At 45.9% G+C, this 14,917-nt stretch overlaps 1 protein-coding gene across 1 annotated transcript; it reads right to left on the reverse strand.

Moving 5' to 3' along the window:
• Positions 1 to 4,424: 4,424 nt before the first annotated feature.
• On the reverse strand, positions 4,425 to 14,595 carry LOC141021972 (uncharacterized). The gene is made up of 2 exons (XM_073497841.1): positions 14,081 to 14,595; positions 4,425 to 5,730 (listed from the first exon to the last, which is right to left on the reverse strand). Exons 1-2 carry the CDS (start codon positions 14,593 to 14,595, stop codon positions 4,425 to 4,427), a joined length of 1,821 nt encoding a protein of 606 aa, XP_073353942.1.
• Between the last annotated feature and the right edge of the window lie 322 nt (positions 14,596 to 14,917).

A 14,917-nucleotide genomic window follows, 5' to 3' on the forward strand; every position in this document is an offset into this window, starting at 1 on the left:
GAATTCATTTTTCACATTTTTTTTGATAACCTTCCGATCCATTCATCATATTTTTGAGAAAACTTCTGATCTATTCGTCGATTGTTGTCAAGGTAGTTCAAAGAACACGAGTAGTAAAACATTACATCAAGGTTCATAGATCATCAAGCGATAATTACAACCAGTAGAGCGAGCCAAAGGCACGCCGGCATCACCCTCCCCCCCCAAGGCTGGCAAACCTTGTTGTAGTAGACAGTCAGAAAATCATCATGCTAACTTTTCTAGTGTGAATTCATTTCTCAAATACACTTTAAATAAACAGTAAGTATCACATAAGTCACCATGCAAAGAGGAGGTTAAAATTCCCGGTCTCTGTATCATTTTGATGTAGATACCATTTTTCAAAGTCAACAATAAGTAAGACACAAAACATAAGCAAGTACGACAGACCCATCGGAAGATATGAATTTAACATACGAACAAGTCGATATATTCTGCAACAACGTCTTCAAAAATTATAAACACCCTCGCGCCACCATTGTCACATCCGGACGAAGACGGACAAGATAAGGATTTTCATTCTGATTATCGAGACCAGTCATGAAGGATAACAGATCAATAAAAAGACAACAACTTTAACAAGATCACAACATAAGTTTTGTGTTGCTAAACCCTATCAATAAATGTCAGAAAAGGAGTTTTACCCTGGATATAAAAGAAGTGATTCAGTCACCTTCTCGACCGTAGAGAGTCATGCTAGCTAATACTTTAAGCCACATCGAAGGCACTTGTAAATGAGGGGTGTTGCTAATGAGCGAGCGCGCCAACGCGAGTGATTTCCGACCATGTTGTTAGGTTGTACGAAACTGCTCTGCGTACGATTAATTTTTGTCGGACAGCGATACGATCAGACTGCAAGTGCTATGGCCCACAAACTGAATCATCTACAATTTGTCTCTAATCGTACATGTTGGACGGGAATTGATCGTATGTATAGGTTCTAGGTTGTATTAGGCAACCACGTCCCACCACGCATCCCTTTAAATTAGGAAGGAGAAAGAAGATGAGACATTAACTGTGAGACAAGGAATTACAACGAAGATCTTAATTACCTGCCCCACCTTGAAATGGAGGGAGGGGTGGAGGAGAGATCTCATGAGGCACACCTTAAAATCAGGGGGAGAAAGATTAAGATCGTGGGGGAAGAGAGATTGGGATCGAGCGTTGAGATGTTTGCTCGTGAAAAAGCGTTTTAGGAAATTAATAGGATATACTGAGAATATTCAAATAACACGTAGATCACCATGTACGACTTCCTTAAGTGTACGCATTGATCGCGATAGTTTGTTGGCCTAATGAGCCAAAGCGATCGATGTCTTCAATTGACGTGCCGCAGTAGACCCTTTTGGAAACCCAATCTCTTTCACTAAAGAAAATTTAATATCTTCACTGACCAATTCGAGAATTTATTTTGGAATCCGACCTTCGGGGTATTCAGTTGACGTGCCAAAGCGGTTGATGTCTTCAATTGACGTGCCACAGTAGACCCTTTTGGAAACCCAATCTCTTTCACTAAAGAAAATTTAATATCTTCACTAACCAATTCGAGAATTCATTTTGAAATCCGATCTCTGGGTATCTACCATGAGAATGTGTGAAGATGACAAAAAGCACACAAAAACGAAACAAGCCATGGCCAAATAAAAGCAAATGAACAGTAGCTATGGCCAAATATTTTCACACTTTTCTTTGAGTAAAATATTTTTCACAAATCTTCTTGGTATAATTGTTTTTGCAGGGTCATTCTGGTATGGGCCCGTGTAACGAACGAGGGGAGAAGGGGATCGAGAGGGGGTGAGAGCAGCGCTAGAGAGACTTGGAGAGGAAGAACTTTTCTTGCAGAGGAAGGATTAGGTGAGAGGTTTGAACTGGTCACATCACACACACCACAACAGCCACAGGCGGCCAGCTTATAAGCTCACGCAACTCACACACGCACACATCGGTGGGTCCCTCCCGCAGGGTTGCCAAGTCACACATGCCAAGTGGCCAGGTGTGACATTCTCTCCCCCTTAAGATTGAGCTTCTTCCTGTGAACTTGTCCCCGAGTCCTCCCAAATGGCCGCTGAAGGGAAACGCTGCCGGAGCACCTCGTAATCTTCCCATGTGGTGGCGGCCGGCGAGCCCTCGCCCCACTGCACCTTGACCTGCACGATGGTAGCATTCCCGCGCTTCATCATGCGCCGTTCCAGCGGCTGCGTTGGTGCCGCCGACGACACGGAGAGGTCCGGCACGCGCGGCAGCTCTGCGTACACCGGCGTGTAGTCCGGTGTGAATGGCCTGAGCTGTGAGACGTGGAAGACTGGGTGCACCTGACTCGCGGGCGGCAGGTCGAGCTTGTACGCCATGAGGCCGATCTTCTCGAGGACGGTGTACGGGCCGAAGAATTTGAAGGCGAGCTTGGCGCAGGGCCGGTTTGACGACCGAGCGCTGCGCGTAGGGCTGCAACTTCAACAACACTTGCTCACCGACTTGAAACTGGCGCTCCGTGTGGTTGCGATCGGCCTGCTTCTTGAAACGGCGCTGAGCGCGCTCCAGCTGGACGCGGATGTGCTCCGTGTGCGCTGCCCAGTCCATGTCCTCGCCGGCGTGCTCGTCCGCTGGCTAGGCCGACATTGCCCCGAGGTTGGCCTCCCTCCCGAAGAGCGCCTTGAATGGAGTGCAGTTGAGCGAGGCATCGAACGTAGAGTTGTACCAGAATTCGGCCATGGGCAGCCAGCGACGCCACTGACGCGGTGCGTCGTGCACCGCGCATCGGAGGTACATCTCATGCACTGGTTCACGCGCTCGCTCTGGACGTCCGTCCGCGGGTGGTACGCGGTGGAGTAGAGCAATTTGGTGCCCGCACCGGCGAACAGTTGCTTCCACAGGTTGCTGGTGAATACCTTGTCGCGGTCGGAGACGATCGAAGCGGGGATGCCGTGGAGCTTTACTACATTATCCCAGAACGCCTTCGCCACTTGCGGTGCATGGAACGGGTGGCGCAGGGGAAAGAAATGGGCGAACTTGGTGAACCGATCCACCACCACCATGATCGTGTCAGCGCCGTCCGACACGGGCAAGCCTTCCACGAAATCCATCGTGAGATCCTCCCACGGCGCGGTCGGCACTGGAAGAGGTGCCAGGAGTCCTGCCGGCTTGCAGTGTTCGTGCTTCGTCTGCTGGCAGATCGCGCACTGCTGCACAAATTCCTCGACGTCGCGCTTGAGACCGTGCCACTCGAACTGCTTGCGCACGCGCTGGTACGTCGCCGTGGCGCCGGAGTGGCCACCCACCGCGCTGTTGTGGAGCGTGGCGATGAGCTTGGTGCGGAGCGCGGCGTTGGCGCCAATCCACAGGCGACCCTGGCGGCGAATGACACCGCAATGCAGCTCGTAGCCGTCGTCGTCCGGGCTGGCCAGGGCGAGCTTCTGAAGGCGATCCTGTGCGTCTGGGTCTATGGAGTAGGAGTTGAGCACTTCCTGTAGCCAGGTCGGCTGTTACGTCGAAAGCGCGGCCAGGTCGAGTTGCTTGCCAACGCGCGACAAGGCATCGGCCGCGCCGTTGTCCAGTCCCCGCTTGTACTAAAACCTGAATTGCAGACCCACCAATTTCGCCATGGCCTTGCGCTGCAGCTTGGTCTCCAGGTGCTGTTCACCCAGATTGCAGAGGGACTTGTGGTCCGTGAGGATGTCGAAGGGGCCGCGCTGCAGGTACGGGCGCCATTTGTCGATCGCCATCATCACCGCCAGAAACTCCTTCTCGTACGTCGAAAGCTGCTGATTACGCACTCCCAGGGCCTTGCTGAAGTAGGCGACCGGGTGGCCTCCCTGGACGAGCACCGCGCCCACCCCTGTGTCACACGCGTCTGTCTCGATCGAGAACGGCTTCTTGAAGTCGGGGAGCGCGAGCACTGGCGTGGTGACCATCGCCGTCTTGAGCCGATCGAAGGCCGCTTGAGCTTGCTCCGTCCAGGCGAAGCCTTTCTTGGTGAGCAGCTGTGTTAGTGGCTTGGCGATGATGCCGTAGTGCGGCACGAATTTTCTGTAGTAGCCAGTGAGGCCCAGAAACCCGCGCAGCTCGGTGGCGTTCGTCGGCGTCGGCCATTGTTCCTTCGCGCTCGTTTTCTCCTTGTCCGTGGCCACGCCCTCCTTGGAGATCACATGGCCGAGGTAGTCGATATGATCGGCGGCGAACGTGCACTTGGACTCCTTGACGTAGAGCTGGTGTGCGCGAAGGAGCTCGAAGACGATGCGCAGGTGCTCCAGGTGCTCCTCCATGGTCTCACTGAAGACGAGAATGTCATCCAGAAATATGATCACAAACTTGCGCACATACTTACCAAAAATGGCGTTCATCAGGCACTGGAACGTGGCCGGCGCGTTCGTGAGGCCGAACGGCATGACCTAGAGCTGGAAGTGACCGTGGTGCGTCTTGAACGCCGTCTTGTACTCGTCTTCTTCGCGCATCCTGATCTGGTGGTAGCCGGCGCGCAAGTCTAGCTTGGAGAAGACCGCGGCACCGGCCAACTCGTCGAGCAGCTCGTCGATAATGGGCAGAGGAAACTTGTTTTTGATGGTCGCATCATTGAGGCGGCGATAGTCGACGCAGAACCGCCAGGTGTCGTCCTTCTTCTTGACCAGCAGGACCGGCGCGGTGTACGGGCTCACACTGTACGTGATCACGCCAGCGTCCAGCATTTCCTTGACCTGGCGCTCGATCTCGTCCTTCTGGAGCGGTGAGTAACGGTATGGGCGCGTGTTCGCGGGGACTGCGCCCTCGACCAGGGTGATGGCGTGGCCGTACTGGCGGTGTGGAGGGAGCCCCTGCGGCGCCGCGAACACGTCGGCGAACTCCTCCAGAAGATCAGCGAGCGGCGTCTGGCTGGCACACTTACGCTGTGGTGGCGGTGCACGCCCGCACATGTCCACCATCGCCATTGCCCAGACGTCGTTGCCCGCGATCATCTTGCGCAGCTCGTCGGGTTTGATCGCCTTGACGGTGGTGGACGCCTTCGTGGGCACGCCCCGAAGCGTGACCTCTTCGCCGTCGTGGGTGAATTTGACCCACTTGTCCTGCCAGTGACACGTCATGGGACTGTGTTGGGCAAGCCAGTCCATGCCCAGGATGCCGTCGTAGGCGCCAATGTCCAGCTCGCGCATCGGTGTGGCGAATGTGTGCCCCTGCATCCACCACTTGAGTTCGGGCACGATACGGTTGCAGGTGAGACGGTCACCGTTGGCAACGCGCACGTCCACCCGCGGCATCTCTTCCGTCGCCAGCCCGAGGCGATCGACGAAGGACTTGTTTACGATGCTGTGCAAACTGCCCGAATCGAGAAGAAGCAACATGACCTGGTTGCCCACCAGCGCACGCAGGCGGCTCGTGGTCGCCGAGTCCGTGCCGTCCAGGGCGTGCGATGAGAGGAGGCAGCATTCGGGAGCGTCCCCAGCCGGAGCGGGCGGCTGCGCGGCTGGTCTGGGGTCGTCGAGCAGTTGCAGGGCGTGGATGGTGTCGTCGGAGAGCACCTCGCCATGATCACCGATGCTGATGGTGAGCAGCTGGGCGGGCTGGGTGCACCGGTGCTCCCGCGAGTAGCGGTCGCCACACTTGAAGCACAACTTATTGGCACGGCGGTAGTCGTGAAGTTGCCGCTCGCGTCCGTAGTCGTCCGTGGGGGCGCGGTTGGACGCGGCTGCTACCTCTTGAGCACTGCGTTGGTTTTCGCTTGAAGAGGAAAGGGTGATGCAGTAAAGTAGCGTAAGTATTTCCCTCAGTTTTTGAGAACCAAGATATCAACCAGTAGGAGATCACGCTCGAGTCCCACGCACCTACACAAACAAATAAGAACCTCGCAACCAACGTGATAAAGGGGTTGTCAATCCCTCCACGGTCACTTACGACAGTCAAATCTTATAGAGATGATAAGATAATATTTTTTTGGTATTTTTATGATAAAGATGCAAAGTAAAATAAACGGCAATAAAAATAGCTAAGTGTTGGAAGATTAATATGATGGAAGATAGACCCGGGGGCCATAGGTTCACTAGTGGCTTCTCTCAAGAGCATAAGTATTACGGTGGGTAAACGAATTACTGTCGAGCAATTGATAGAATTGAGCATAGTTATGAGAATATCTAGGTATCATCATGTATATAGGCATCACGTCCGCGACAAGTAGACTGAAACGATTCTCCATCTACTACTATTACTCCACACATCGACCGCTATCCAGCATGCATCTAGAGTATTAAGTTCATAAGAACAGAGTAATGCTTTAAGTAAGATGACATGATGTAGAGGGATAAACTCATGCAATATGATATAAACCCCATCTTTTTATCCTCGATGGCAACAATACAATACATGTCGTTTCCCTTTCTGTCACTGGGATCGAGCACCGCAAGATTGAACCCAAAGCTAAGCACTTCTCCTATTGCAAGAAAGATCAATCTAGTAGGCCAAACCAAACTGATAATTCGAAGAGACTTGCAAAGATAACCAATCATACATAAAAGAATTCAGAGGAGATTCAAATATTGTTCATAGATAATCTTGATCATAAACCCACAATTCATCGGATCTCGACAAACACACCGCAAAAGAAGATTACATCGAATAGATCTCCAAGAGGATCGAGGAGAACTTTGTATTGAGATCCAAAGAGAGAGAAGAAGCCATCTAGCTAATAACTATGGACCCGAAGGTCTGAGGTAAACTACTCACACATCATCCGAGAGGCTATGGTGTTGATGTAGAAGCCCTCCGTGATCGATGCCCCCTCCGGCGGAGCACCGAAAAAGGCCCCAAGATGGGATCTCACGGGTACAGAAGGTTGCGGCGGTGGAAATAGGGTTTTTTGCTCCTTCTCTGATGGTTTGGGGGTACATGGGTATATATAGGAGGAAGAAGTACGTCGATGGAGCAACGTGGGCCCCACGAGGGTGGAGGGCGTGCCTGGGGGGGCGCCCCCTACCTCATGCTCTCCTCGTTGATTGCTTTACGTAGAATCCAAGTCCTCTGGATCATGTTTGTTCCGAAAATCATGTTCCCGAAGGTTTCATTCCGTTTGGAATCCGTTTGATATCCTTTTCCTTCGAAACACTGAAATAGGCAAAAAAACAGCAATTTGGGCTGGGCCTCCGGTTAATAGGTTAGTCCCAAAAATAATATAAAAGTGTATAATAAAGCCCATTAAACATCCAAAACAGAATATAATATAGCATGAAACAATCAAAAATTATAGATACGTTGGAGACGTATCAAGCATCCCCAAGCTTAATTCCTGCTCGTCGTCGAGTAGGTAAATGATAAAAACAGAATTTTTGATGTGGAATGCTACTTAGCATAATTTTCAATGTAATTCTCTTATTTGTGGTATGAATATTCAGATCTGAAAGATTCAATACAAAAGTTTAATATTGACATAAAAATAATAATACTTTAAGCATACTCACTAAGCAATTATGTCTTCTCAAAATAACATGGCCAAAGAAAGTTATCCCTACAAAATCATATAGTCTGGCTATGCCCTATCTTCATCACACAAAGTATTTAATCATGCACAAGCCCGATGACAAGCCAAGCAATTGTTTCATACTTTTGGTGTTCTCAAACTTTTTCAATCTTCACGCAATACATGAGCGTGAGCCATGGACATAGCACTATATGTGGAATAGAATGGTGGTTGTGGAGAAGACAAAAAAGGAGAAGATAGTCTCACATCAACTAGGTGTATCAACGGGCTATGGAGATGCCCATCAATAGATATCAATGTGAGTGAGTAGGGATTGCCATGCAACGGATGCACTAGAGCTATAAGTATATGAAAGCTCAACAAAAGAAACTAAGTGGGTGTGCATCCAACTCGCTTGCTCACGAAGACCTAGGGCATTTTGAGGAAGCCCATCATTGGAATATACAAGCCAAGTTCTATAATGGAAAATTCCCACTAGTATATGAAAGTGATATCATAGGAGACTCTCTATAATGAAGATCATGGTGTTGCTTTGAAGCACAAGTGTGGAAAAAGGATAGTAGCATTGTCCCTTTTCTCTTTTTCTCTCATTCATTTTTTTGTTTTTGTTTTCGTCCGGAGTCTCATACCGACTTGTGGGGGAATCATAGTCTCCATCAACCTTTTCTCACTTGGGACAATGCTCTAATAATGATGATCATTACACTTTTATTTACTTACAACTCAAGAATTACAACTCGATACTTAGAACAAAATATGACTCTATGTGAATGCCTCCAGCGGTGTACTGGGATATGCAATGAATCAAGAGTGACATGTATGAAAGAATTATGAACGGTGGCTTTGCCACAAATACGATGTCAACTACATGATCATGCAAAGCAATATGACAATGATGGAGCGTGTCATAGTAAACGGAACGGTGGTAAATTGCATGGCAATATTCTCGGAATGGCTATGGAAATGCCATGATAGGTAGGTATGGTGGTTGTTTTGAGGAAGGTATATGGTGGGTGTATGATACCGGCGAAAAGTGCGCGGTATTAGAGAGGCTAGCAATGGTGGAAGGAAGAAAAGTGCGTATAATACATGGACTCAACATTAGTCATAAAGAACTCATATACTTGTTGCAAAAATATACAAGTTATCAAAGCAAAGTATTACGCGCATGCTCCTAGGGGGATAGATTGGTAGGAAAAGACCATCGCTCGTCCCCGACCGCCACTCATAAGGAAGACAATCAATAAATAAATCATGCTCCGACTTCATCACATAACGGTTCACCATACATGCATGCTACGGGAATCACAAACTTTAACACAAGTATTTCTCAAATTCACAACTACTCAACTAGCATGACTCTAATATCACCATCTTCATATCTCAAAACAATTATCAAGCATCAAACTTCTCATTGTATTCAACACACTCATAAGAATTTTTTTTACTAATCTTGGATGCCTATCATAATTAAAGCAAACTACCATGCTGTTTTGTAGGACTCTCAAAATAATATAAGTGAAGCATGAGAGAACAATAGTTTCTATAAAACAAATCCACCACCGTGCTCTAAAAGATATAAGTGAAGCACTAGAGCAAAAACTATATAGCTCAAAAGATATAAGTGAAGCACATCGAGTATTCTAATAAATTCCGAATCATGTGTGTGTCTCTAAAAAGGTGTGTACAGCAAGGATGATTGTGGTAAACTAAAAAGAAAAGACTCAAATCATACAAGACGCTCCAAGCAAAACACATATCACGTGGTGAATAAAAATATAGCTCCAAGTAAAGTTACCGATGGACGAAGACGAAAGAGGGGATGCCTTCCAGGGCATCCCCAAGCTTTGGCTTTTTGGTGTCCTTAGATTATCTTGGGGTGCCATGGGCATCCCCAAGCTTAGGCTCTTGCCACTCCTTGTTCCATAATCCATCAAATCTTTTACCCAAACTTGAAAACTTCACAACACAAAACTTAACAGAAAATCTCGTGAGCTCCGTTAGCGAAAGAAAGCAAAACACTACTTCAAGGTACTGTAATGAACTCATTATTTATTTATATTGGTGTTAAACCTACTGTATTCCAACTTCTCTATGGTCTATAAACTCTTTTACTAGCCATAGATTCATCAAAATAATCAAACAACACACAGAAAAACAGAATCTGTCAAAAACAGAACAGTCTGTAGTAATCTGTAACTAACACAAACTTCTGGAACTCAGAAAAATCTACCAAAATAGGACGACCTAGAAAATTTGTTTATTGATCTACTGCAATTGGAATCAGTATTTAATCACGTTCTGGTTATTTGTAACAATTGTTTTCGTGAACAGGAAGTTTCTGGAAGTTTTAGCAAGATCAAATAACTATCATCCAAGAAGATCCTGTAGGTTTAACTTGGCACAAACACTAATTAAAACATAAAAACAAATCTAACCAGAGGCTAGATCAAATATTTATTCCTAAACAGAAGCAAATAGAAAAAAAAATTGGGTTGCCTCCCAACAAGCGCTATCGTTTAACGCCCCTAGCTAGGCATAAAAGCAAGGATAGATCTAGGTATTGCCATCTTTGGTAGGCAATCCATAAGTAGCTCTCATAATAGATTCATAAGGTAATTTTATTTTCTTTCTAGGGAAGTGTTTCATGCCTTTACTTAACGGAAATTGGAATCTAATATTCCCTTCCTTCATATCAATAATTGCACCAATCGTTCTAAGGAAAGGTCTACCAAGAATAATAGGACATGAAGGATTGCAATCTATATCAAGAACACTAAAATCTACTGGCACGTAGTTCCTATTTGCAACAATAAGAACATCATTAATTCTTCCCATATGTTTCTTAATAGTGGAATCCGCAAGGTGCAAGTTTAAAGAACAATCATCAAATTCGCGGAAACCTAGCAAATCGCACAAAGTTTTTGGAATCGTGGAAACACTAGCACCCAAATCACACAAAGCATAGCATTCATGATCTTTAATTTTAATTTTAATAGTAGGTTCCCACTCATCATAAAGTTTTCTAGGGATAGAAACTTCCAACTCAAGTTTTTCCTCATAAGATTGCATCAAAGCATCAACGATATGTTTAGTAAAAGCTTTATTTTGACTATAAGCATGAGGAGAATTTAGCACGGATTGCAACAAGGAAATACAATCTATCAAAGAGTAATTATCATAATTAAATTCCTTGAAATCCAAGATAGTGGGTTCATTAATATCTAAAGTTTTGATCTCTTCAATCCCACTTTTAACAATTTTTGCATCAAGATCTAAAAACTCCGAATTTTTGGGACGCCTTCTAGGTAAAGGTAACTCATCTCCAGTCCCATCATTATCAAGATTCATATTGCAAAACAAAGATTTAATAGGAGACACATCAATAACTTTTAGATCTTCATCTTTATTCTCATAGAAACTAGAAGAGCACGCTTTCACAAAGCAATCTTTCTTAGCACGCATCCTAGCGGTTCTTTCTTTGCAGTCATCAATGGAAATTCTCATGGATTTGAGAGACTCATTGATATCATGCTTAGGTGGAATAGATCTAAGTTTCAAAGAATCAACATCAAGAGAAATTCTATCAACGTTCCTAGCCAATTCATCAACCTTAAGCAATTTTTCTTCAAGCAAAGCATTGAAATTCTTTTGCGAGTTCATAAACTCCTTAACACTAGTCTCAAATTCAGAGGGAATCTTATTAAAATTTCCATAAGAATTGTTGTAGGAACTACCATAATTATTAGAGGAATCACTAGGGAATGGCCTAGGATTAAATTTTCCTCTATACGCGTTGTTACCAAAATTATTCCTACTAACAAAATTCACATCCATAGATTCATTATTATTCTCAATCAAAGTAGATAAAGGCATATCATTAGGATCAGAAGAAACACTTTCAGTAGCAAATAATTTCATAAGTTCATGCATCTTTCCACTCAAAACATTAATTTCTTCTATCGCATGCACTTTTTTAGTGGTAGATCTTTCGGTGTGCCATTGAGAATAATTAACCATAATATTATCTAGGAGTTTAGTAGCTTCTCCTAAAGTGATTTCCATAAAAGTGCCTCTCGCAGCCAAATCTAAAAGATTTCTAGAAGCAAAATTCAATCCGGCATAAAATTTTTGTATAATCATCCAAAGATTCAAACCATCTGTAGGGCAATTACGTATCATTAATTTCATCCTCTCCCAAGCTTGTGCAACATGTTCATGATCAAGTTGCTTAAAATTCATGATATCGTTTCTAAGAGAGATGATTTTAGCGGGAGGAAAATACTTAGAGATAAAAGCATCTTTGCACTTATTCCATGAATCAATACTATTTTTAGGCAAAGACGAACACCAAGCTTTAGCATGATCTCTAAGCGAAAAAGGAAATAGTTTCAATTTAACAATATCATTGTCCACATCTTTCTTCTTTTGCATATCACACAAATCAACGAAGCTATTCAGATGGGTAGCGGCATCTTCACTAGGAAGGCCGACAAATTGATCTTTCATGACAAGATTCAACAAAGCAGCATTAATTTCGCAAGATTCAGCATCGGTAAGAGGAGCAATCGGAGTGCTAAGAAAATCATTGTTGTTGGTATTGGTAACGTCACACAATTTAGTATTATCTTGAGCCATCGTGACAAGCAAGCAATCCAACACACGAGCAAACAAGAAGCAAGCGGAAAAGAGGCGAACGGAAAAGAGAGGGCGAATAAAACGGCAAGGGTGAAGTGGGGGAGAGGAAAACGAGAGGCAAATGGAAAATAATGTAATGCGAGGGATAAGAGTTTGTGATGGGTACTTGGTATGTCTTGACTTGTGCGTAATTTCCCTGGCAACGGCGCCATAAATGGCTCGTTGACGGGAAATCAAATCTTGACTTGACTTGGCACGAATCTCCTCGGCAACGGCGCCAGAAATCCTTCTTGCTACCTCTTGAGCACTGCGTTGGTTTTCCCTTGAAGAGGAAAGGGTGATGCAGTAAAGTAGCGTAAGTATTTCCCTCAGTTTTTAAGAACCAAGGTATCAATCCAGTAGGAGATCACGCTCGAGTCCCAGGCACCTACACAAACAAATAAGAACCTCGCAACCAACGCGATAAAGGGGTTGTCAATCCCTTCACGGTCACTTACGGGAGTGAAATATGATAGATATGATAAGATAATATTTTTTTGGTATTTTTATGATAAAGATGCAAAGTAAAATAAACGGCAATAAAAATACCTAAGTGTTGGAAGATTAATATGATGGAAAATAGACCCGGGGGCTATAGGTTTCACTAGTGGCTTCTCTCAAGAGCATAAGTATTACGGTGGGTAAACGAATTACTGTCGAGCAATTGATAGAATTGAGCATAGTTATGAGAATATCTAGGTATGATCATGTATATAGGCATCACGTCTGCGACAAGTAGACCGAAACGATTCTGCATCTACTACTATTACTCCACACATCGACCGCTATCCAGCATGCATCTAGAGTATTAAGTTCATAAGAACAGAGTAATGCTTTAAGTAAGATGACATGATGTAGAGGGATAAACTCATGCAATATGATATAAACCCCATCTTTTTATCCTCGATGGAAACAATACAATACGTGTCGTTTCCCTTTCTGTCACTGGGATCAAGCACCGCAAGATTGAACCCAAAGCTAAGCACTTCTCCTATTGCAAGAAAGATCAATCTAGTAGGCCAAACCAAACTGATAATTCGAAGAGACTTGCAAAGATAACCAATCATACATAAAAGAATTCAGAGGAGATTCAAATATTGTTCATAGATAATCTTGATCATAGACCCACAATTCATCGGATCTCGACAAACACACCGCAAAAGAAGATTACATCGAATAGATCTCCAAGAGGATCGAGGAGAACTTTGTATTGAGGTCCAAAGAGAGAGAAGAAGCCATCTAGCTAATAACTATGGACCCGAAGGTCTGAGGTAAACTACTCACACATCATCGGAGAGGCTATGGTGTTGATGTAGAATCCCTCCGTGATCGATGCCCCCTCCGGTGGAGCACCGGAAAAGGCCCAAAGATGGGATCTCACGGGTACAGAAGGTTGCGGCGGTGGAAATAGGGATTTTTGCTCCTTCTCTGATGGTTTGGGGGTACATGGGTATATATAGGAGGAAGAAGTACGTCGGTGGAGCAACGTGGGCCCAATGAGGGTGGAGGGCGCGCCTGGGGGGGGGGGGTAGGTGCGCCCCCTGCCTTGTGCTCTCCTCGTTGATTGCTTTACGTAGACTCCAAGTCCTCTGGATCACGTTTGTTCCAAAAATCACGTTCCCGAAGGTTTCATTCCGTTTGGACTCCGTTTGATATCCTTTTCCTTCGAAACACTGAAATAGGCAAAAAAACAGTAATTTGGGCTGGGCCTCCGGTTAATAGGTTAGTCCCGAAAATAATATAAAAGTGTATAATAAAGCCCATTAAACATCCAAAACAGAATTTAATATAGCATGGAACAATAAAAAATTATAGATACGTTTAGACGTATCAGCGGCTGCCCGTGGTTGTGGAGGAGGCGTCGCCGGTGGAGGCCGTCCCGCTGGCATGATGCGTGGGCGTGCGCACATGGTGCCCAGTTCCTCCTCTTGAATGCGCGCCAATACCGATGCCCGGGTGATGCTTGAGGGCGCTTGGAGCCGAACCGGGGCGTGTAGCTCGTCCTTCAAGCCCAGGATGAACTGGGTGACGAAAAACTTGGTGTTGATGGATGGATCCAGCACAAGCAGATGGTACATTTGCTCGTCGAACGCCGCGTGATACTCGGTGACCGAGGCAGTCTGGCGAAGCTGCAGCAGCTTGTGCATGACCACCTCAAACTCGTCGGCGCCGAACTCCTCAAGCACGATGGACGTGAACACTTCCCAGGTGATGCCGCGATGTGTTTGACGAAATGCTTGCAGCCAGTGTGCGGCTTGGCCTTCGATGTACAGCGCCGCGGTGGCCACCCAGCTGTGCGGTGCGACCTTGTAAAGCTCGAAATACGCCAGGCAGCGATCCAGCCACAGGTACGGGGCGGAGCCATCGAACCGAGGAAAATCGTGCTTCGGTGGCTTGAGGTAGTTGTTGCCTGATACATCCATTTTGCATCATGCTTTTATATCGATATTTATTGCATTACGGGCTGTTATTACACATTATGTCACAATACTTATGCCTATTCTCTCCTATTTTACAAGGTTTACATAAAGAGGGAGAATGCCGGCAGCTGGAATTCTGGGCTGGAAAAGGAGCAAATATTAGAGACCTATTCTGCGCAACTCCAAAAGTCCTGAAACTCCACGAAAGTTATTTTTGGAAATAATAAAAAATACTGAGCGAAGAAAATACTAGAGGGGACCCACACCCTAGGCACGAGGGTGGGGAGCGCGCCCTACCCCCTGGGCGTGCCCCCTACCTCGTGGG

The sequence above is a fragment of the Aegilops tauschii genome, chromosome 4 (genome assembly GCF_002575655.3).
Source record: "Aegilops tauschii subsp. strangulata cultivar AL8/78 chromosome 4, Aet v6.0, whole genome shotgun sequence".
Classification (NCBI taxonomy): Eukaryota; Viridiplantae; Streptophyta; class Magnoliopsida; order Poales; family Poaceae; genus Aegilops; species Aegilops tauschii.

What these genes read in the sequence shown, in the direction of transcription:
- LOC141021972 (XM_073497841.1), bottom strand. Translation starts at nt 14,595, where the DNA reads ATGGATGTATCAGGCAACAACTACCTCAAGCCACCGAAGCACGATTTT. An exon ending in GAGGAGGAACTGGGCACCAT is followed by an intron (nt 5,731 to 14,080) that starts GTGCGCACGCCC and finishes AAACCAACGCAG; the next exon opens with TGCTCAAGAGGTAGCAGCCG.